General features: G+C 41.3%; 1 protein-coding gene across 8 annotated transcripts in view; it reads left to right on the top strand.

The window, feature by feature from the left end:
- LOC122806936 (tropomyosin alpha-1 chain) overlaps nt 1-25,400 on the top strand; it is a 317,433-nt gene that overhangs the window by 59,894 nt on the left and 232,139 nt on the right. The window contains exon 1 of one of the 8 annotated variants that reach the window (XM_044077778.1): nt 23,083-23,296. The exons of 6 other annotated variants lie outside the window; for them this stretch is intronic. In XM_044077778.1, coding sequence (XP_043933713.1) covers nt 23,165-23,296 — 132 coding nt within the window. In that variant the 5' untranslated portion in view covers nt 23,083-23,164. Of the gene's footprint in view, nt 1-23,082; nt 23,297-25,400 lie in introns of those variants that run through there. One more of the 8 variants, XM_044077777.1, reaches the window with a different exon arrangement.

Below are 25,400 nucleotides of genomic sequence, written 5' to 3'. Positions count from 1 at the left end.
CAAATTTCCTTAGACAGGACTAGTTTACTGGGTCTGGTTCAGGGCCTAATTCAGGCTATTGCTCCTTCATATAAGCTGGTTTCTGATAAAAAAGAGGGTTACCTATTTTTCTGAAGAGATTCAGCATTCTGAATATGGACAGGAAGATGAAGGAACAGATACAGGTTTTTCTCCTCAGTTTTCTGAATCTGACTCAGATGAGAGTTCAGTTACTGATTCTGCCTGGGGGGATTTTCTTTCTTTGGGATTTATTCCAGAATGGCCCAGTGTTTTCAGTGGGAGAACAGTGAGGTTTCAAAGTATCTTCAAAAATTCTATAAGCTGTTAAAGAAGAAATTTCCAGAACCTTCATAAATTCCTCCAGTTCTGTCAGCTTTGGAGGATGTGTGTGTCCCTGCCTGTAATTTTCCTGTTAGTCAGCCTTAAAAATCTTAAAAATACCTTAAAAACACAGGTAAAATGTATAAAGTTTTTATACAGTCTTCCCAAATCTAACCTAAAGGCTATAGCTTTAGTTAATCCTATTGCTGCTGCTAAACATTTAGTTAATTCCAATTCTATTGTTTCTAATAAGGATGGGAAGATTGATAAGTATGGGAAAAAAATTGTTTGCTTCGGCAACTTTGATTTTCAGAATTTTGAATTGTCAGGCTCATATGTTAAAGTTTATTCTGCTTAACTATGAAAGTACAAAGAATGTATCTAAAGTTTCTTGTTGTCATGAAAAATATGCTTTAAATAATTTAGTTTCTTCCACTGCACAAGTCATGATTCATTGTTTACAGTGTGTGTATGACTCAGCTGATACTTCTTCCAGGGCTATAGCCATTGGTAGGTACTGTTTTGAGGAGGTTTGCCTGGCTGGGTTCTCAGAACCTGTCAGAGGATGTGAAAAATGAGATTTTAAATTTTCCTGTGAATTGAGATTTTGTTTTTGGTTCCTCTGCTGCAGAGGTGATTAAAAAGTGTGAGGAAAGGGGTACGTTGATGCAGACAATCTCTTAAGATTGTCAGCCCTCCTTTTCCACATTTTCCAAGGAATTCTCTAAACCATCAACCAATTTTGGCAAAACACCCCAAAATAAACAGTCTCAACAAAATGCAGGTAAACAGACATTTAAGGAGAAATGGCAATGGGGTTCCCAAAAGAATTCAGGTACTCCCCCAAAGCCAAGGACAGTGCAACAACCCAGAATGACTATTTAAGGGACCTTGCTTCTCCCTCCTGTCAACAGTCCCTTTTCCCCTTTCAGGAAGTCTGAATCTGCATTTTTCTCCTTATCAACAGATAGTTTTCAGACATAATGGTTCTGAAGATTATTCATTAGGGTTACTGATGGCAGTGGGAGGAAATCCCTCCTTTTTAAAAGGATACCAGACCAGACTCTTTTTATTTCCTCCTGACATTCATCACATGATGTCCCATGGAGTGATAGAACCAATTTCTTCTTCCTAGGTTGGGAAAAGGTTTTATTTAATAATGTTTTTAATGCCAAAGAAAGAAAATGCTTGGAGACCAGTTCTGGATCTTTCCTTCCTAAACCTGTTTGTAATAGTGACCAAGCTCAAATTGATGTCACTTTACAATCTGCTACCTCTTCTTCCTCATTCAAGTCTCCTTGTAAGATTAGATTTAAAAGATGTTTATTATTAACATCCATGATCACCCAGAATTTAGGTGTTTCTTAAGGTTGTATGGGTCTGGATCACATTATCAGATGTTCTTTTTGTTTCACTGTTGCAGTCATCACACTTGGGTTATCTGCCTGCAGGTAGCCCTCAGTCGGCTCGAATACCAGAGTCTTGGGATTTCTGCGTCAGATGCTGTCACTTCTTCCATGACGTCAGATCGTCAGGGGTATAAAACAGGCAGCCGATGCCATTACATTAGTCTTTCTTGCTGAGAAGGAGCTCGCAGCAGAAGCAGTTCACATGTACCAGTTGGCCGCTAACTGAAATTTTCTTTTTTCGAGTTTCAAATCTGAAGTCTTCTAAAGCTAAGTCCCCCTTTGGGGATTCTTTTTTCTTGCTCTAACCAATGTCAGAAAAAGTTAACAATTGTCTTGCCTGTGGAAAGCAAATTTCACAGAGATTTTCATTCTTACTGCATCACCTGTTTAGGCCCAGACCACGACGTCCCTCACAATAGTTTTGTGCCTTGTTTAACGCCCAAACCATTCATTGTTGGGCTATCATTGTCGCTAAATTCTTTCACTCTCATTTTCCATATTCTGAAATGGCTTTGATAAGCCATCCGACTACTGATCTTTTGAAAAAACGTAAAGATAAAAAGAGACAAACCGCATTGGTCCAAAACTGCCGACGACGCTTCTGTTAAGCTAGTCGCCAGTCTGCCAATACTCAGTGAGGCACCTTTGCAGCCCCTGATGCCTACTTCTACAGATCCACAGGCCTCTGCTGAGACCCATTCGGAGTCCAGTATGTCACAAAATGTTTCTTTCACTATGGAACCTGCAGATGTCTCTACCTTGGATGGGTCCGGAGCCGCTGTGCAGCTTCTGAGGGTGTATTCCGACCCACCAATGTTCACATTAAACAACGTTTTTATCTAAAACTACCAAGTTTCTCAGGCCCAGAGTACACACTACACCTAGAAAACTGATGACCAAAGTGCATGCTCAAGCTCCCATGCCACAAAAACAAATGCTTAGAATGGCTGAAGACCTTATTACCCTATTTAGGAAAGCCAACCTTCCCCTGCTAAAATGCAAAGAATTGAGTTTCATTCTGATTCTACAGATGAGGAGTTCGATGACTCTGACCCTTCTGATTACCAGGACATACCCTTATCAACCTATGAGGATTCAGATGTAGAGGAATCCATTCCTTCTGCCTGCCCTCCAGAGGATTTTTCTTTTGGTGAAATCTTGCATACCTTAAGAGAGCAATTCCACTGGGAATGCCAGGACTACCCTCAGTCCTAAAAAGAGACTCAGAGAATTTTTAGAGTTGCCTCAGCACAGGGCTCTAGCTATACCCCCTGTCCTGGATATTTTAGATGATGTCTTCATGGAATCCAGTCTTACTCCAGTCACTTTACCACTGGCCCCGAGAAAACATGACAAGTACTACAGAGTACCTGATTCGCACAAATTTCTCTTTAAGAATCCTAATGCGGGTCCAGAGACCATTTCCTAGGGACCTAAAGGCATTAAGGCTACCACAGCCAAAAACCCTACCCCTTCAGACAGGGATTCCAGAACTTTAGACAGATGGGGTAAGAAGGTATATATCTCTGCAACTCTTGCCATCAGGGCATTGAATTGCCACTTTCACATGTCGAAGTACCAGCAACATATTATGGAACTAATTAAACAAAAAAATGGTGTTACTTCCAGATTGTGCAGAAAATAAAGATTTACAGGTTATTGCATTCTGCAAACCAAGTTAGTAGGCATACTTTGCAGTGTGGCTTTGATGCCCTAGAAGCATCTTGCAGGGCTGCAGTCACAGGGTCTGTACTGAGAAGGCATGCTTGGCTGAAGGAACAAACCTTGCCAGATCATGTCAAATCAAAATTACTAGACGCTCCTTTAAATCAGCACCATTTTTGGTACCAAAGCAGAAGAAGTTCTTAAAAAGATGGAAGAAAAAGCTAAATCTATGCAAAGTGTTAAATAATTCTTACAAGTGCAGCCACCTAGATTCAGTAGGCATTGGCCTTCTAAAAAATGGTCCTTTCCAGCCCCTTCCAGGCCTTCTCAGTCCAAACCTAGGGGAAACAGGCCACCCAGACTACAGTCTCTCGGTATGCAGAGATCTAAACAATGTAGTGCTCCCACCTCAAAAACAGGGAGTGGAAAGCCGTCCCCTTATGGAAAAAGTTCACAATAACTTTTCAATTATCCTTCCCAGCCCTGCCCAATTACTTGTGCCCCTAGGAGGAAAACTTGCCCTTCATGCAAAAAACTGGATGTCCATTACTCAGGACCGATGGGTCCTAAACATTGTATCCCAGGGGTACAGATTCTACTTCCAATCACTGCCAACCCCAAGCGGGTTTCCAGACCTTCCTCCAAACCAGTGGGCAGAGGCTCAAACGCAGGTGCTTTCCCTGCTCAATATCAGAGCTATTCACCCTGTTCCAGTAGAACAAAGGGGGCAGGGTTTCTACTCCAGACTCTTCCTAGTGCACAGAAAAGAGGGCTCTTGGCGCCCAATCCTGGATCTATCAATTCTCAACACCCTTCTGGTGGTCACAAAATTCAAGATGCTTACCCTGCAACAGCTTCTCCCTATGCTGGCCAAGGATGCCTGGTTAGTCACTCTAGATTTAAAAGAAGCTTATCTGCACATCCCCATAACGGAGTCATGCAGGAAACATCTATGCTTCATGGCAGGCTCTATGCACTATCAGTTCTCTGTGCTTCCCTTTCACTTATCTAATGCACCCAGAGTATTCACAAAGTGCCTGGCTCCAGCCATTGCATATTGCAGGCAGAGAAATATCCAAATTTTCCCATACTTGGATGATTGCCTGATTCAAGTGGACAGTCAGGAATTGCTACTTCAGCACCTGGCATTTGTAAAAAGCCTTCTCACTTCATTGGGGTACACCATCAATGAAAAGAAATCACAACTGGTGCCCAGTCAAAAGATTGTATTCCTGAGAGCAAGCTTAGATACAACTTCCCAGATGACATTTCTCACTCCAGAAAAACAGATCTATCTGACCAACTACTTCAAACAACTGGCCACCAGAACCCAGCTATCTGCAAGGAAAATACTGCAAGCCCTAGGGTTCATGGCCTCATGTATTCTGCTAATTCCATATGTAAGACTGCATATGAAGAAACTTCAATGGTACTTAAAAAGTCTTTGGTGCCAACATTCTCCGGACCTGGAAACAATCATTCCAATCATACCTTGTCTAAGGGCAGAGTTCCTTTGGTGGGCAGAAGCATGCAACCACAACAAGGGACTGCCTTTCACTCAACCCCTTGCCACCCAAACCCTGACTACAGATGCATCAGACTATGCATGGGGGGCTCACATGGCAGACAAATGCATTCAGCGACACTGGATCCCAGGCCAAATTGTCCTGCACATCAATCAAAAAGAGATGCTAGTTGTACAGAATGCTCTGACAGCCTTCAAATACCTAATCCTTCCAGCACAGCTGCTGATAAAAACAGACAACACCACAGTTATGTGGTACATAAACAAGCAGGGGGGATCCCATTCTTACCCACTCTGCAGGTTAGCCATGGCCCTGTGGAACACAGCCTTGAGCAACCAAGTGCATCTACAAGCTCAATTCCTGCCAGGCAAACAAAATTCACTGGCAGACTTAAGCAGAAATCTCCTAGACCCACATGAGTGTAAATTGGAGCCCAACACCTTCAACCTTCTAATCCAGAGGTGGGGGACACCGGAAATGGACCTCTTTGCCCCCCCCCCCCAGAACCACCAGTTGAGCAAATTCTGCACCAGAAACCCTCACAGCAGGGTCTGGAAGGTGGATACCCTATCCTTCCAATGGGAAAACCTCTCAATTTATGCCTTTCCCCCTCTGCCCCTCCTCTCAAAAGCACTACTCAGGATCAAACAGAACAGGCCAAGGGCAATTCTTATTGCCCCAGACTGGCCATGCCAGCACTGGTACCCACTCTTACTAAGTCTGACAAGAGTGCCACCCTGGAACCTTCACCAGACTCCTACCCTGCTGTCTCATTAGGAGGGACAGATTTTGCATCCACAATTGCAAACCCTAAACCTTTCAGCCTGGCTTATCCCCTGAATACACCACCAGCAACCTCAGCAAACAGGTGCTGGACATCATTCTTGAAGCCAAAAGGCCTAGTACTAGGAAATCCTATGCTGAAAACTGGAAAATATATTGTTCTTGGAATCAGTCTCAAGGAAGGGATATAGCTGTGCCCTCCTTACCTCTAATCCTGGATTACTTAGCAGAGCTACTGCACAGAGGCCTATCCTTCTCCTCCATTAAGATTCATGCCTCTACCATCTCAGTTCATTATAATACTGAGCCACCTCTTTATTCTCACCCTCTCATCAAACAGTTCCTGAGAGGGGCTAACAACTTAAGACCCCCTAGGAGAGCACCCACCCCTGCCTGAGATCTTACCTTTGTACTGGAAAAGCTCACGCTTCTCCCTTTTGAACCTGCTGCTTCAGCAGAGTTAAAATTCCTCTCTTGGAAAACAGCCTTGCTTTTAGCCATAACTTCAGAAAGAAGAGTGTCTGAGTTACAGTTGCTAATGGCTGTGGAACCCTTCATAATTTTCCATGCTGACAGGGTTTCTGTCAGGACTAACCCGTCCTTTATGCCTAAGGTGGTGTCCAGTTTGGCTCTAAACCAATCCATCCATTTGCCAACCTTCTTCCCTAATTCTCAGAGTAAAGGGGAATGGATCCTGCACTCCTTGGATGAGCACAGACAGCTCAGGTTCTACCTTGACAGGACTAAACCTTTCAGAAAAGCTGACCAGCTGCTAGTCAGCTTTGCTTACAGGGGCAGCGAGCAAGGCCATTTCAAAGCAAACCATTTCCAAATGGATAGCAGACTGCATCCATTTCTGCTACAAGCACCATGGAAAACCTACCCCATAGGGGATCAGACCACATTCCACTAGGGCTACTTCCACCTCGACAGCATTTCTCAGGGGAGTCCCTACCAGGGGTTCTGTGCACACCTTCACCAAGCATTACCACTTATCTGTCCTTTCTAAATCCAGAGCTGGATTTGCTACAGCAGTCTTACAAGGCCTGCTAGCCAGCCCTAACACTTCTTGACTGCCTCCACCCTTCCTCAGCTTTGGAAATCAACCCAAGTGTGATGACTGCAACAGTGAAACATGAAGAACATAGTACAGTTGCATACACTTACTATAAATCTAGATGTTCGAGTGTATTCACTGTTGCAGTCCTGGTTTCCCTCTGTCCAGACCATGTTTTTCTCTATCCTTTCTACCTTTCCCTTCTATGGCCATTTTTAATGGCAGTGGTATTTACTTTTTACTGGTGGTGTTCCTCACCATATACCAGCTTCCTATTTGGGGCCTCCTGACATCTGGGGCAAGAAAAACTGATGCAATGACATCAGCTGCCTGTTTTATACCCCTAACAACCTGATGTCATGGAAGAAGCGATAGCATCCGACGCAGAAATCCCAAGACTCTGGTATTCGGGCTGACTGAGGGCTACCTGCAGGCAGATATCCCAAGTGTGATGACTGCAACAGTGAATAAACTCGAACATCTACATTTATGGTAAGTGTACACAACTGTACTTTCTCTGCCTTACCCTTTGGACTATCCACTACACCAAGAGGGCTCACAAAGTGTGTAGCTCCAGTTATAGCTCATTGCAGGCTACAGGGCATCCACACTTGTGTACATTAAGATGACTTGCTTATCTTTGCAGAGTCTTTTTCAAAGTGTAAAGAATTTCTCACTTGGGTGAGAGATCTCCTACACAAGCTGGGATTCCAAGAGAGTATTAGAAAGCCTTTTTTGACTCCTTCACACAGGATTGTGTTACTGGGGTGTCAGCTACACATCTCAGTTTAAAAAGCTTTTCTTCTACAGGAAAGAAAATAGATCTATATCTAGTTCTATTTCTAATGTTTCTGACTCAGACTTCAGTCACTGTGAGGGAATAACTCAGAATTGTGGTCTCATTACATCTATAATTCTTATGATACCATGGCAAGACTTCACATGAAAAAGATACAATGGTATCTGAAGTCTCTTTGGTCCCAGCAGCAACATCCTTTTTTCTTTCTAAATCCCAGTGCTGTGGTTTTTCAGAAGGTAAATCATTTGGTGGAGACAGCAAATATCCTTAAATCCAGATCTCCCCTTCTCCCTGGGTCTATATTAGAACATTGAAGTTTCAAAACTTCGAATGTTCTAATATTGACCCCTATTCAGTGAAAGCTGAAAATATCGAAGCAACAGAAAACTGAATTTTTTCCTAGGGAAAGAATTTGGTTGTCCGTTTCTGTTGCTTCGGTATTTTCACAGGTCGGGTTCAGGTAAGTGTACGATTGAGTGCGGGTTAGGTTAGTTAGGGTTAGGCTGCGGGTTAGGTATGTGTGCGATTGTGTGGATGTGAGGGTTAGGGCGGGTTAGATGAGTTAGGTTTAGAGAGCGGGTTAGGTATGTGTGCGATTGTGTGGATGTGAAGGTTAGGTGAGTTAGGGTTAGGGCGCGGGTCAGGTAAGTGTGCGATTGTGTGGATGTGAGGGTTAGGGCGGGGTAGGTGAGTTAGGGTTAGGGCACGGCTGAGGTGAGTCTGTGATAGTGACGGACCTTAGGGTTAGGGTTTGGGTTAAGATAAGTGGATAGTTAGTGGTGTGTGTATAGTTTAGTGTAGGGTTAGGTGTAAGATTTTAGTTGTATGTGTGTGGATTGCTGTTTGTTTGGTGTGCTTGTGTTGTGTGTATGGAGTTGGGAACAGCGAATTTGTTTCCCTAGGAAAAAATTCGCTGTTCTGTATGTTCAATGTTTTCAGCTTTTGCTGATTAGGGGTCGATATTAGAACATTCGAAGTTTTGAAACTTCGATGTTCTAATATAGACCCTTCTCCCTCCCTGCTCCAAAGCAGTCACTCACCAGAAATGCCTCAGACTTTAATTGGAGAGCAGTTTTAGGAGGTATAAAAGTGCAAGGTGTGTGGGACAACAAGGAGAGATGCAAACACATAAATATAAAAGAGATGCTTGCCCTGTTTAAGGCACTCTTCTCTCATCTTTGGTCACCAGGACGTCTTCAAGTGGTTACAGACAATACAACAGTCATGTGGTATATCAACAATCAAGGGGGAACCAAGTCATACCCCCTTTGCAGACTAGCCATGTTAGCTTAAGATATAGCTTCACAGCACAATCACACTATACAGGCAGCCTAGATCCCATCAGAACAAAATTATGTGGCAGACAAACTAAGCAGGACAAAGGCAGACCCTCAGAAATGGGAACTTAATCAGGGGGTGTTTGATATACCCCAACCCCAATCAACTTTAACTGACTACCTGGATAATAGGGTCTGAATAACCCTTAGGCATCTGTTTGCTGAGAGTGTGCAGCAGATACTAATGGATGCAAGACAGCCTGCTACTAGAAAATTATATATTAGCAAATGGAAAAGGTTTTCTTGTGTTTTTTAACACACCTTTATTGAATTATCGCTTGTGACATAGTCGATTTTATATTTATACAAAAGTAATCAAACTGTATTAATATATTAACTTTAACAAACATTGTACTTTACATATATTGCTATATATAATATAACCTAAGCAAAATTACATAAATTATTCAAATCTTGAACCCCCCTTTTTAAAGAGACATCTTTATTAAACGGTCACGTATGACATAAGCAATCATACATTTATATAAATGAAAACAACCACACCAACACTATCCTAGTTGCAAGCATTTTATCTATTGCAAACCATACTGACACACTCCCATTTGCAGACATTATACATATTATACATCACTTACAATCTACCAATCATTTTCAGTCAAACATTACATATCTCATTTAAGTCCTGCCTGTTTTAAACTGCATTGCCCCCCCTGTATGTATTGTTCCCACAATTCCCATTTTTTCCTATGTAGTTTGCTCCTACCCTTTTCTAAAGAGCTCAACTCCATTTGTTTTATCTCTGTTATTATATTCACTACTTCTAATATAGTTGGTTTAGAGTTTGATTTCCATTTTCTAGTAATTGATTTTTCCCATCATAACCACCAACCATTCAGGGTTATTTGTTCTTTTGTTTTACAATATTTGTGTGAGTTACTTTTCTGTGGCCTTTTTTACTCCTCCATCAAGTTTCATTTATCAGTCATTTCAGAATGCCTGCCCATGGATCCTCGTCTTTCAATGCATTGTCATGTCAAAATGTTTTTGAAAGACATTTTGCATGAGACCTCCACAAAAACTGGTACCCCCTCCTTGTGATCTTAATTTTGTGTTAGAGAACACTTGATTTATTTAAACCAGCTAATCTGGCTGACTTGAGGTTCTTAACATGGATAACAAATTTGCTGATCGCTCTGACCTCTACAAGAATGGTATCTGAGGTGCAAACTCATATGGTGAGTCAGAACTATCTAATGTTCCACTGAGACAGGGTTACTTAAGAGAACTAATCCTTCTTTTATGCCTAAAGTGGTATCTCAGTTTACCTTAAGCCAACTATCCATCTCCCTTTTTTCTTTCTCAAACATAAAAATGAGGGAGTAAGGATACTCTGTATCTTGGATGTCCACAGGCAACCCAGATGCTATCTTGACATAACTAAATCTACCAGATTATTGGCTTCATTTATGGCTTTTTGGAAAGAGGTCGATTCTAGAAGTATTCTAGAAGCAGCAACTGGGTCCTCTCTACATACTTTTACAAAGTACTGTAAGCTTGGTTATTCTCTACGTTTAGATCAGGCTTTGCTAGGACCACTTTCCAAGGGCTCCTGGACCCTTCTCCTTCCACTTCCTAAATGTAGTAAGCTAGGGTACTGTACTCATATAGCTAAGACTACTGCAGTCATTATTAAAATGATGAACACACTACAGTTGTATAAGTAAACTTATCACAACAGTATATGTTTGTATGATCATTGCTGCAGTAGCTGCTCTCCTCCTCCACCCTCCTTGTTTTTGGGTGTGTTATTTATGCCAGGGTGTGGACACTTACGTTTTGTTGTTCCTAGCATTTTTCTTTCAGAGCTGACCCTCCTTGTCTCTGTTGTTATGAAGACTCTGAATGGCTTGGCACCCAAACCTATTACTTTAGTCAGTTCAGCTTGAGCTGACTGATGGTTTGGACACTTGGAAGGTGCCCTGAACTATGGAAGCTGTCTGGCTGTTATATTCTATGCAGAATATAACCCATATAGATAAGGCTACAGCAGCAATGATCATTCAAACATCTGCTTTTATGGTAACTTTACTTATACAGCTGTACGTTCCAAGGGGCTCACTAACAGCTTTGAGTATGTAACAGGTTCAGAAAAAATGTAGAGTTCTCATCATCTTCCATCCACTTGCTTGCTTGGGGGTCATTCCTACAAAAGTTCAGTGACTTTCTGGTTGACTTAGTGATAGGTCACTCAAGCTGGTTGGTAGTGTGCGGCTACTGTACTTGAGAAGACAATGAGTCAGTGTTTGTTTTACGAAATAAATCCCTTTGCAGTATGAATGGACTTAGATCTAGTTAGGTTATTACCACTGTGGCCCACTAAACATACCATTGACTTGGTGTCCCCATAATATCATGTTTTTTCATTGATGCTACCCTGAATCTGGCCACACAGTCTTGAGTGGCTGAGTTTGTGAACTTAAGAAAGGTTTCTAGTCGATATCTCATTCCATTTCTCCATCAACTTGTACCAGATGACAGTGAAAGTTATTTTGATTGGTTTTGATTACAGTCAGGCTTTGACTTTGATCACCTCACCTTACTTTGTATATGCTCAGCCTGCAATGGGCCACAAAAGTTATAGTCATAGTAAAATCTGAATGCTGTGCACTATACTCTTAGGAGAAATGAGAAAAGGCTGAAATGCCAGTGAAAGAAGACTCAACTCAACTTCTAGAGGACAAATTTACACTGGGCATACGTCATGCTTGTTATCAGTTTGAGATCTCCCATAAAAAGGCAACATTTTTTAAATAACACCTCAACCTCATCTTAGTTCTTTCTGGTGATGGAAAAGCTATGTAATCTAGCTTGACATGCCACCTCAGAGGCTATTATGCCCTCTGACTGTGTGGTAGGCACTCAGTTTTTTGTTGACAATACTGCCTACATTATATCACAGACTCTTCTCAATGCAGATGAAGATGTTTCAGTACATTGACTGAAGGATCATGATGTCCATTTTGGGTTTTTCATACACAGCATTCATGACATTTATTTCAATAATGTTTTGCATCTTGCACTCTGGCCCTTTGTTCAAACAGGCTTGTTTCAGTTTCCTTGCAGGTCTTGGGCAATTTGTCAGATTGACAAGACTTCCCTGAGATGTGGCAATTGTCTATCATCATTTATGTAAGTTTTGATGATTCCACTCCTGAAAATATTTTTATTTCCTGACCTTGTTAATTAGCACTCAGTCTCTAAACTTTTCTTTACATACATGGTAATTCAGCTTCAGCGATCTTAAGAATCTTTATCTCCGTGATCCTTTTCAGTTTGAATTTTGAACTCACCTTACTGCTGGAGCTGCCATGACTAAAGCAACAAAGGATTTCCTGATGCAAAGGGATCAACAGTATTACTCTGTTTTGGTCCTCCTTAATCTTTCTGCCTCATTTTACTCAGTGGATTATGCTACCCTCTTGGACTGACTTTGGCTATATTGTGTAATCTTTCTTATCATTTTAGATTGGTTTGCCACTCACCTACATGGATGCTTCCAGATGATAGTGCCTTGTGTTAGTTAGTCTTCTACCTACCCTCTGCATTGCAAAGTGCCACAGACTTCAGTAGTGGTTCCACTGTTTTTCACCCTTTATATCCTTAATTGGAAAATATCATTAAAGTATAATGTCTATTGTTTCACTTCTATGTGGATATTACCTAGTTATACTGCTTTATACATAGGTTCATAGGTAGGTACTAGGCTATTGGCCTTAGGGCCTATATAAGCCCACCCAAAAAGGTACCCTGGCTTTCGCCACCCAAGAAAATTATTTTCCTGTGCCCCTGTCAAGCAGAGCCACAGAGGTGATCCCCATGGTGAATTTCCTATTTCCCATCCAATCATCAAGATTTTTCTTGAAGAGTGCTAATGAGGAGCTTTGTTTGATATAGATAGGTAGTATATTCCAGAGTATGGGAAGTCTCTGGGACAGGAATCTATCCCCTCAGCATGTTCTGTTTATTGTGGTGACAAGGTTTAGGTCCCTAGAGTGCGTAGCTCAGAGGGATTGGGATTTCTTTAAGTGGAGCATGTCCAGCAGCTCTGAGTTTGACATAGCTTTCTGTGTATGTTAGGCAGAGATCACCTCTGAATAGGCGATATGTGACGGAGTAAAGCTGTAGTTTTTTGATACAGTCTGTACAGGGCATCTGTTTAAGGCTGGTAATCCTCTTTGTGAGGTATTTGTGCAGCCTTTCCAGTTGTTATAGATGTCTTGTGTGTTACATACCAAAAGGGGCGTTGTACTATATAATGGGCCTAATGAGTGATGAGTTGAGGGGAACAATGACCTCTTTTTTCCTGGATGAGAAACCTTTTGTGATGAGGTGTGCCATGTAGAAAGATTTCCTGACTACTGTGGCGATGTGATTATCAAAGGAGAGACACTGTCCACCTGTGTCCCAAGGTCTCTTATTACACTTTTGGTGTTAAGTAGACTACCTCCTATGTGGTAGCTCATGGGTACAGAGTTTTTACCAAAGGTGATGACAATGCACTTTTTGGCATTGAGCTTGAGGCCATGGCTTTGACACCAGGCATCTGTCTCAGTGAGGCCATTTTGTAGGATGTCCACATCGTTGGGAGTTTCAATTATGGCTCCTAGTTTGCAGTCATCTGCGAACTTCATTAGCCAAAGACCTTCTGTGTTAGCCTGTACTTCAGAAAAGCAGATACCAAACAGGAGAGGACCCAGGACTGAACCCTGTGGTACTCCACTTGTCACTGGTCTGAAGTCGGATTTGGAGTCTGCTACTTTTACAGTGTGGGTTCTGTCAATGTGCCAGTTGGCAACCCATCTTGTGACATAGGGATTTATACCTAGTTTAATGAGTTTATCTATAATTCTAGAGTAGGGGGTGTTGTCAAAAGCCTTAGCAAGCTCTAAATGGGCTGTGAGAACCACCTTACCCTCATCTACGGCTTTGGTGACTGCTTCAAAGAAGTCTATCAGGTTTAGGAGACATGATCTGCCTTTTACAAGCCTGAATTGGGTAGGGTCCAGAGTTTGGTAATTACCAATGTCTTTGTTTATAAGTTCCATGATGATATGTTTCATGGCCTTGCAGACCAGGCTCGTTAGGCTAATGGAGTGGTAGTTCCCGGGATCCGTGGTGGTTCACCCTTTGTGGAGTGGGATAAACATCACTGTGCGTCATTCAGTGGGCACAAAGCCTGAGGTGAGGCTATGATTGAACATGGTGCTTAGGTGGGGTGCTAGTTTATTCTGTAGTTCATATACAACGCAGCCTGGGATGTTGTCAGGTCACATGGATGCTGTGTTCTTGGCTTTGGAGAGTGTGATTTTTACCTGTGCAGCCATGATTACAGGAACTTTGCATTCTTCCAGTATAGAGATGGGCCCTTTAGGGGGTGAGAGGGGGATAAAATTAGTACTGAACCTATCTGCCAGGATGTTGGCAATATCAGTTGGTTCTGTATATTTAGTGCCACTGTGCTGTAACTTAGAGCAGCTCTGAGTGTTGCCATTGAGATTCTTGACGTAGCTATAGAAAGCTTTGTGCTTGTCTTTAGAATCAGTGGCAATTTTGTTTTCGTAACTAGCTTTGGAGGATTTTATGAGGGATCTCAGCTTCTTACTGAGGCTGACCAGGGAGTTCCTCCAATCATGGAATTTTACTCTTTTTTGCAACAGTTTCTTTCTTCTGTTGTAGAGTTTGTTTATGGCAGGGGACCACCAGATTGGCTTCCTTTTTTTGAAGGATAGCATCTTGGTTCTGTTAGGGATAGCACGATCCATGCACTTGTGTAAGTGCTTATAAAGTGCGTTTGTGTAGGATTCAGCAGTCTTACCTCTATTGTCTGTCTGCATGGGTGTCATGAAGTTTGCCACTTCTGTCTTAAGAAGCATGAAGTTGGCTTTGGAGAAATTTTTTATGGTGGTTTCCCTAATGGGGGGGTGGGGGCAGAATGTGGATGTCTAGGGTGATTAGCTTGTGGTCAGATATGATCAATGAGGAATTGACCTCTGGTGTAGAACACCGGTCACCCATGTTGGTAATGATCAGGTCTAGGATATTGCTGCCCCTGGTGGGGGTGTGCATAAGTTGATCCAAGGCGTTGGAATTTATGAATTCCAGAAAAAGTTACGCAAAAGAGTTGGTACATGATTAGTTTTCCCAGTTAATGGTGGGGTAGTTGAAATCGCCCATTATTAGGGTGTTAGGTTGTACCCTAATATTTTCCAATGTATCAAGAAATGAGGAACGGGAATCCTGGGGCATGGTGGGGGATCTGCAGCAAGTTACAATTTGGATTGTGGTCTTGCCCAGAGTTGGTTGCACTTGAATGATCCTGGATGCATTACCCAGAGTTGGTTGCACTTGAATAATCCTGGATGCATTATGAACCTAAAATAGTAACTTATGAACCTGAGCAAATAGCCTGGAGGTGTGGATATCCTTAATGAATATGGACACGCCTCTGCCTTTAGTGTTTCGGTCCAGGTTAGGTGGCCGAAAGGTGTGGTATGAATTATAGCCTTGTAATGCAGGGGTGCTCTCTGGAGCCTTGAACCAGGTCTCTGTCACTGCACAGATGTTGTGTTTTCTATTTTAAGGAGTGCCTCGAGTGAATGCATTTTGAGGTTTAGACTTCTAGCATTGAGTAGCATTACCCTCAGATTTTGCTTGCTTGTACCTGTTAGGGTGGTGAATTTGTCATTTGAACCTTGCCTAAAAAAGGCACTATAGAGGTGGCAAGAGCCTTAGCCAGTATCTGGAATCCCAAGGGCGACAGGTACAGGCCATCTCTGGCAAAACATTGTGATCTGTTGATCATGTCATCCCAGGCAGACAGATACCGGATCCACTTAGAATGACACCAGAAGCTTAACCAATTGTTGAAGTCAATAATTTTGTCCTTGTACTGTGGTATCGTTCTAGGTGATGGCAGGATGCTACTCAGGGCTAGGGTCATACCTGCCTGGGCTACAAGATTGGAGAGCTCCTCCATGTCTTTTTTCATGTAGTCCAGGGAGGTATGTCTCGGGTAATTCAAACCAACATGGACAATGACAGAGTCAGGAACTTATGGAGGTTGTAAACTCCTCTATGGATATTTCTGAATTATATACATCAGTGGAGAAATGTAACTGCCCGAAGCTTAACATCTCCAAATCAGGTGCCTTAGCTGTTGAACCCACGTTAAGGTAATCCTTAACTGAATTTCTTGAACTTTATGGTATTTATGGAGAGAGAAACTGGAGTTTGCGCAAACTTGGGTGACATTTCATAACCAGATTACAGACCATGCATTGTGGGACCTTGCTGTTATAAGGCACACTTTGGTTTATTTATATATTGACTGCCGTAGTGCCCTATATATAGGGTTTAAAGACATTGAAATGGATGGGTTACAGCTAAAGCAGTACTTTGATACCCATAATCCGAATGGTACTTCATCATATTATACCAGTCTTATGGAGTCTGCACTGGTAAAGTATTAGTGGTATTCTAGCCAGATCTGCATGATCTAGGTCCTTATACTTCAAAAAGAGCTGCTGATCCCTTAGTGGCTGGCTCATACCATCCAGTCAGCCACTGTGATGTTATTAGCATGTTCCGAGAGTGCAACTTGTAAATTCATGTGTGTAGTCTTTTATGTACTGGGCAATATGTCTTGAAATTTGCTACTGTTGTAGCTATGAGAGGTCTCTTCTGTGTCTAGCCTTCAGCACATTCCTCAAATCATACCTTTTTCATCTGGCCTATATGGACTACAGTGACATCTACACATGCATTTTATGTGGTAATGGCAATTATTGTATTTAGCTCAGATTTTAGAATTATTCTAGATTGTATCTGTATTGGGCAGGTATAGGTTCATAGGTTCATAGGTTCATAGGTTCATAGGTTTATGGCTATTTATGTTTAATAGCTTTACACGTATCTGTGCTATGCTCAAATTATAAGCAAATAAATCGGAATCTGAAATATCAGTACAAATGACCCCCTGCTTTGTATGTGTGCTCATTTGCCTACTGCTGTTCTTTCTTGGGATACTTCTGTATTCAAATGCCAGATCGTTGCGCCTTGCTAGGAAACAGATTAAATAAATTATAAAATAATCTTTGAAATGTGTTACTCCTGTCACAAACTCTATTTAAATTAATAATCAAAAGTATTTTAATGCCTTCCTCAGCGAAAGTAATCACAAAGACATTGAAATATAGAGGTAATGCATTACATTTTATAGAGCAGGAGCTGCAGAATACATACCATGCACAGAATTCTATCATAGCTATACAGTCCTAGATGGCCTCTCATTCTAGTTACAATTAGCTACTGCTCTTGTGTATGCTTGCTGTTGTTATACTGTTTCCTCCATGGCGATCTCACCTCTGCAAGTACAGCAACTCTTCTGATTCATACAGTTCTTTCATTCTCAAGTAACAATGATTTTTCCAGCCAATCTCCTTAGAAATGTTTCTCAACAGATGTGTACTGTTCTTTTGCTACTAAACACTAAGGTTACATTTAAAAATAAATGAAGCCTGTCAGGCCAAAACATGGTAGGTGTGTATGTGGTTATGTGCACACTTAACTGCCCTGAGTTATGCTTCCTACTGATTTTTCACATAATATATGTGTAGGTATTGGTTAGCATGCAAATATCTCTTAACTGAAACAATAACAAATAGCAAAGCTATAATTAATCCACAGGTTTAACTTTGCCGATGACAGGAAACTCAGCATGTTTTATTATCAGTAAAGCCCCACACTATAAGTCATGTATAAATGGCATTCTTGAGAAAACATAAAACACCACCAAAATACATTTTTACCAGTTTAAAAAGTCTTAATTAAATAATGAATAATTATTACAGATTTCTGAGAAAAAAATGTACTATTTGTAAACTGCATAGGTGGGCTGGTCCATAGACCCTGTTCAGCCATGACCTGAAAGTACAGAAACAAAAGCAAATGACATGAATTATCAAGAAGCATACAATATGCAAAATCAAATGGTTTTAAAGGGTCTTGGGATGAACATATTTTTGCAGATCCTTATGCTTTTAAAGTGTCTTTTATAAAGAGAAACATTGCAGGGTAAGAGTTAACATATCAAGTCTATTTTGATTTTTAACGTTTCAGGAAACAAACAGGACAACATTTTGAGATAACAAGCAGAGAAAGGTTGTCATTCTGGTGGAATTCAACATTTCATGGTGACTGTCCTGCTGGAGGAAGTATGCTGTTTAATAGTAAATGTTTATCTACTTATTCCCATTTGATTACCAAGAAAGTCTGACTGGGTAGAAGCCCATTTTGTTTGGAGGCACACGGAGAAAAGCTCCAAGTTATTACAAAACATTTTAAGAACAATAATTTTACAATCTTCAAAATTAAAACAAAACCATCTGCAGTTTAAATAATTATAACTGATTAGTAATAATATAACAACATTGGTTAAGATGGGTTAAAATGTTGAGGTTAACCATTGTCCATTATGCACTTAAATTCATGTCATGTCATGCTCAAGATACAAAATCATGTTATGGTATGTCATACTCAAAGTACGTATGCATCATCATATTTAACTTTAATATACATTAACTTATTTTATGACAACTTCTGTGCACCATAGAATAATAGAGTCCTCTTTCATCTGAATCTGGCTTACATTTGGCATCATAAATAATAATAATAATAATAATAATAATAATAATAATAATATGCTCAGTGCAAGCATAATGCCATATCTGCAAATGAATACTGAGTTTTAAAAGTGCACATGTACAAGTAAAATACAGTCATACCCGAAGGCTCTGTAGTGTAAAAGGATAAATCCCTGACTATGACCAGACAACCTCCAAGTCTGAGTAGCGACTCAGGTGGTGGAGGACTTGAGTGACTAACCCCAGCTTGTCCTTCCTAGAAGGAGGGAATGGTGGTGTGGTTGACTGTCTGCTACCCATGAGTGGAGGCTTGTAGGTGACAGAGGTACAGCCTGAAACTTGGCATGTGAGTTCGATGCTCCTAAACTGGTCATGGCAGCACTCTCTCTGTGCAAGTGTGGCAATATGCATGCATGCATAAATGTGAACTTAGAGGGTCCTTGCACTGATGCAAATGCTGAAGTCAACCATAAGGGGAGGAGGTTAGAGCTTACTTAGAAATGCCCTGTTGCCATAGAAATGATGGCTCAATAAGAAGCTCTCTAAGATGGGCAGGAGCATGGCAGTGACTCTAAAGAGGAGATCCAGCTGGTTGGTATAAAGCTGCAGGGGATGGCCAGTGGTGATACCCACCCTCTTCTATGTACCCTTGGGCTGCCATGTGGGACATCAAGTGAAGGAGATAGGGCAAGCCATTCAGTAGGCATACGTGTGCAAGAGGAGTATGATGGTCTGCAGAGAACTGCAGAGGACAGTTCCATTTCTGCCTGGTTGATAGCTCTCTCTGGTAAGCTCTCGTCCATGTACCCATTCTGAACAAATGGGCCAAGACTAGTTAAAGATAGGTTGATTGCTGGCAGGTGAGAGGCAATAATACCTAGAAATAAATAAATAAAAATAAGAAACAGCAAAAATATGGGGGAAAAAAGAAAGAAAAGAAACAAACTGCACTTCATAATAATAACAGGGTATGGGCACCCTTTGACTTAATTACTCCAGATAACATTTAACTGCCTTGGACAAAGCATGAGGGCTAAATCAAGAAACACTATCCAAACCTCATCATTATACACAACTTAAATATACAGTGAAATATGGGCTGATACAATGCACACCAATGGTGTTAGTCATTTCTAGGTTCATAGGTGTGTACTAGCTTAATGGCCTTGGGGCCTTTACAACCCTAGCCATAGGATTATCCTGGCATAGTGCCGCCTGACCTTAGTTCCCAGTGCCTCTGTCCAGTAGAGCCACTGGAGTTATCCCTGGGGTGAATTTTCTGTTTCCCATCCACTCATCAAGATTTCTATTGAAGAGGGCCAGCGAGGTGCTCTGCATGACATGTTTGGAAAGTCTGTTCCATAGCATGGGCAGTCTCTGGGTTATGAACCTGTCCCTCCAGCATGTTCTGTTAATTGTGGTAATAAGGTTGAGGTCTGTTGCACGTGTGGTGCGGAAGGATTGGGATTTCTTTAGATGTAGCATTTCTAACAGAGCTGGGTCAGACATGGCTTTGGAAGTCAAGCAGAGATCGTCTGTAAGTAGGCGATATGAGACAGAGAATAGTTTGAGTTTTTTTAGTCTGTCCATATAGGACAAGTATTTAAGGCCTGGGATCCTCTTTGTGAGGTACTTTTATGGCCTCTCCAGTTGTTGCAGGTGTCTAGTGAGGTACATGCCAAATAGGGCATTGTACTCGATGACTGCCCTAATGAGGGAAGAGTAGAGGGAGACAATGACCTCTTTCTTCCTGGATGCAAAACCCTTACTAATGAGATGTGCCACATAGAAGGACTTTCTGACCACAGTGGCAATGTGATGATCAAAAGAAAGGTTGCTGTCAACCTGTATTCCTAGATCTCTTATAATGCCTTCTGTGTTCAGTGGACTACCTTCAATGTGGTAATTCATGGGAACTGGGTTTTGCCCCAAAAGGATGATGACACATTTTTTGGCATTGAGCTTAAGGCCATGGTTCTGACACCAGTCGTTGGTCTCAGTGAGGTCATTCTGTAGGATGTCAGCACCACTTGGGGAGTTAATAATAGCTCCCAACTTGCAGTTGTCTGCAAACTTTGTCAGCCAGAGTCCCTTCGTGTTGGCCTGGACTTCAGAGAGGTAGATATCAAACAGGAGAGGACCCAGGACCGAACCCTGTGGGACTCCACTCGTGACTAGTTGCCAGTCTGACTTGGAGTCAGCTACTTTCATACTATGGGTTCTATCTGTGAGCCAGTTTGCAACCCACCTAGTGATATAGGGATTGATGCCAAGCTTAGTGAGTTTTTCTATGATTCCTGAGTGGGGAATGGTATCAAAAGCCTTGGCCAGATCAAGGTAGGCTGTATGAACCACCTTGCCTTCATCCACAGCTCTGGTGACTGACTCAAAGAAGTTGACCAAGTTGAGCAGGCATGATCTACCCTTCACAAAACCAAACTGTGTGGGATCCGGAGTTTGGAGATTCCCTATATTCTTTTTTATTAAGTCCATGATGATGCATTCCATAGCTTTGCATATCAGACTCGTCTGGCTAATGGGTCGATGGTTCTCAGGGTCTGCAGTCACTCCTCCTTTGTGGAGAGGGATGACTGTAGCAGTGCGTCATTCAGTAGAGACAAAGCCAGAGGTGAGGCTGTGATTGAACAGGGTACACAGGTGAGGTGCCAGTTCCCTCTGTAGTTCATGTAGAACACAACCAGGAATATTGTCAGGTCCCACAGAAGCTGTATTCTTGGCCTTGGACAGTGCTGTTTTAACCTGTGCAGCAGTAATACTGGGTACCTGGCAATCTACTAGTATTGTGATTAGTCCTTTGGGGGTGGGGAGAGAGGGGTAAAGTTGGCACTGAACCTGTCAGCCAGTATACTGGCAATATCTGTTGGCTTGGTGTAGGAGGTACCATTGTACAGTAGCTCAGAGCTAATCTGGGTATTTCTACCAATACAGCATGGAGTTATGACAATTAGCTGCTGCCAGTTTCATTCTGTAGCCAAAGTTTTTATCCCGGCAGTGTTCACCTGCATTCCTAATGAGTTTCAAGAAGCCACTTAACCAGACCAAAGCTTTAACGTAATTTGTGTCTGCCATGTTCCACCTGGTTTCCAAATAAACACAAATAAATTTATACAGTCCAATGTATTAATAATAAAATGTTATTCAGCAAAAACAGTTTGTTTTTTTCTGCCAGAATCTGTTTTAACACAGTAAAAATGAACTAGTAACTAACTTCTGCCTAGGAGCTGGAATCCACACTCACATAAAGTTCTCTACTTTTTGAACACACTCATGGCCAGGTCTAACAGTTCTCTCTCGTATATTAGTAGCCTATAACCACTTGCAGCTTGGTTTAAAAGGAAAGAGGGCTGTTATACTGTGGTTCTTAGCTTGCCTTTCTGAGGCATACCTCTCAGCCTCTTAGCACAAGAATACTGGACACAGCCAAAAACAATAGGGGTACAAAAGTCCGAAATCAGGGGGAAATTGTATTGTTCTTACAAACTTAAAATGTTGTTAGAATAATATGTTTTGCACTGACATTAATTTTCTGAATGATAAGTCCGAAACTCAAATGGCTGTCATTATTAAGTTTTTTTCATTCCTCTATGATTTGCCAGGAAAAACCCCACAAATTTTAGGAGGGACTCTCCAAAAATATGGATATTCTGCAAAACTTATTTGGATTGTTGAAAGGTATGTTTTAATGTAATTTATAAAGTAAGAGATGTTTGTGATGCAAATGTTGCCAGCCCATACAGAACTGTATCATAACTTATACTTTTAATAAATGAGTGAGGAAAAACAAAACCAGACAAGCATAAAAAAGCCAGACACAAAAGGATAGAAAGCTGCATCAGATAGCTTCAATCTGATTGGTAAAATGCTTCCTTAGTTTGATTCTCTCATTCTCCACATCGATATGGTGATCACTACGACATTATGATTAGCTAGGAACGTCTTGTGACTACCCATTAATCGATATCCATAGAATGTTGTCTAAATTTGTTATTTTAGGAATACATCTCAACTTTTACCCCCCCCCCCCCCCCCCCAAAAGTAGGGACAAAGCAAAATAATTAGAGAAATGCCCCCACATTTTTATTAAAATGCGGGTAGTACTCATTAATTTAGTACGTCTCAATATAAATTCCAGTTTTAGGACAGATGCTGCAAATGTTTGAAATCAAGTAGTGGACGTCCCTCCAAATTCTAGATACAGCCACCCCGCAAAGTATCGCTATATAACTGTTCTGGCGCTTTGATAATGGACTAAAAAAGCGTTATTCATAAAACTGCTTTTGAAATGGGTCCATAACAGTTATATAGCTATATATAGAGAGAGAGAGTACTACTCTGTCTTCCGACAAACCGAACTTCCCTATTTCTGAAATAACTCATCATCCGCACACTTCATATCTTCCCCAGTTTTGCCGTATTCGGAGCAGAGCTCGTCAGAGTTCGGCGCTCCTCGGCTCTCCGAGTGAGCAGAGAGGGTGCGGCGCTCTGACAGCAGCCAGCTAGAGGCGGAACGCTGAGCTGTGATCTGTGCTGGGGATTGTTTCCAGGTTCTCTCTGTACGGCGCGCTTAATTCATTTAGTAACACAATGGCAGGCCTCACAACGTTAGAAGCTGTGAAAAGAAAGATAAAGAGCCTGCAGGACCAAGCGGACGACGCCGAGGAGAAAGTACAGAGGTACCAGAGAGAGGTGGATGCGGAAAGGAAGCAGAGGGAGGTGGTAAGCTACCATCTGAGCTGGTTGAGTAGACCCCTTGTTCACCTGTAGGCTTTGTGGGGAGGGGAAGCTGCATTCTTCATGCATGTTTGTTGGAGGAAGTGCATTGAGCTCTGAGGGCAAGATTTGTCTTCTGACTTCTAACAGTTAGTGCGTTTGGTAGCAGTGAAACTAATTGTATTATGCAGGATGCCCTTTTGAAATCTTCCAAAGGACAGTGTTATCTTTGGAAAGTATAAACCGTGATTTAATTTGCATATGTTACTAATGAATGTTTTCTTTGTGCTCGCCAGTTGAACTGGAATTCACATTGATTAGGACGCTGTTGTATATAGTCAGATCGTATTTAATTATTTGTCCTACTTTCGTGGAATGTGTTTTATATTTTTCTCTCTGAGTTTCCTGTTGACGACTATTTGAATATCCACAAACTAAGTTCCAAGGATAAAGTCTACCAAGTTTGCTTATCCTGCGGACCTTTCATTCATTACTTATTATACTGGACTCTAACCTTCTTTTTGTGCAGAGGAAAGACGGTCATGTTTGTTTGCGCAGGGATTAAGTATATATTCTACCTGGCATGCTGTTTTATCAATTTTAATTCTGAAGTAGTAGATATGCTGACCGTGACTGTTTTCCAGCTGCTATTTTGGTGCTACTAATAACATTTTTTGTTTCTGCAAACCATTTTCTTGTCATTCCAGGCTCTTGTAGCATTGTCATTTGTAACCTTTATTTTCCTCCAAGATATTAATGCCGTAGTGTACTGCTCATACATTTGAAAATTCTAGCAAAACTTCCTTTTATAGCCTCTCAAGTGTGTGAAGGTTGTCTCAGCCTTACTCCCTGTGCTGTTGTTTTTAAACCAGATTGTCCTGATTTTTTTCTAAGTGCTTTAAGATGATTGATTTGTTTTAGGTGGGGCTTCAGTACTGCATGATGCATTTACTATAGGCACGGTTTCAACCAAGTTCTCTGTAGTGACATAATAGTTTTGTTAGCATTGTCAGAATTGCAAGTGGGGAATTTTGCGCAAAACATACCCTATAGGAGGGAATGAATTCAGGAAAAAGAAGTCATTTTTTATGACAAAACATCAAAGCAGAATTTTGGGTTGGAATGTTTCTGCTATAATAAAGTATTAAGCAATATATTTTAGACAGCCTTCGTAACTTAAAATCATGCACTTCATTTGGCTTGACAGCTGACATTTTCAGTGTTGTAGTTGGCATGCATGAAGTGCATGGATTTATGAAAAATGCAGACGTGAAGAATGTCTGTCTTCAATGATCTGAAGAATAATTACATCATGGTTTTCTTAACACCAGATATCTGTACATGAATAACATTAATTCACGTTGCATTTGTGATGAAATTGTGATTTTTAAGGTACAAACATTAAGCTACTGATTTGAAGAGTTTCTGTTCAGGAAACCCTTTATTCATTCATCAGATACCTGTTTATCCTGTTCAGAGTCTTGTTTCCCTGCATAAAGTGGGCAAAGACAGCAACCCAGTCCTGGAGGGTGCTGAAGTCCATCACAGGACTACTAGCCTATAGCAGCTTGTCTACTTGGACAGGTGCTTAATGCTTTTAACTTGATATGCCATACAAAGTTTATAGGGGTTATTAAATGTTTTTGTTGGACTTCTTTTTCTAATTGTATATTTATCATTGTACATTTAAGTGTTGGTAAAATGCAAATTACAAAAAAATCAGTAGAAAGATGTACAGAACTCTAATCCTTTTAGAGAAGTATAGACATTTACTCTCCTCTCCTGTTCATTTTATTTGCATTATACATTGTGCACATATTTTGAAGTATTACTGTTGAGTACTCTGAAGCAGTGGCTTTAATCTGCATTGCTAGTATAACTGTCCTGTGCATTCATCTTCATTGCCTCACCCTGAATTTGAATCAACCTTGTGCTACACGTCCACTTTTATGGTCTTTCTGGGTTGGAAAATTCTCATACTGTTTGTTTTTAAGTGGAGTTTTTTCATTTTTTTTCATTGTGAAAACTGGTAGAGTTTAATGGGTAGAAACCTGGAGTTGGGGTGAAGGGTATGATTACCTTGGATGCCACATCTGATCTTGGTATCACA

The sequence above is a fragment of the Protopterus annectens genome, chromosome 7.part0 (assembly GCF_019279795.1).
Source record: "Protopterus annectens isolate FY-2018-M chromosome 7.part0, PAN1.0, whole genome shotgun sequence".
Lineage (NCBI taxonomy): Eukaryota > Metazoa > Chordata > Ceratodontiformes > Protopteridae > Protopterus > Protopterus annectens.
The sequence above is the reverse complement of the archived record's forward strand: the minus strand, read 5'-3'. Positions and strand labels throughout refer to the sequence as shown.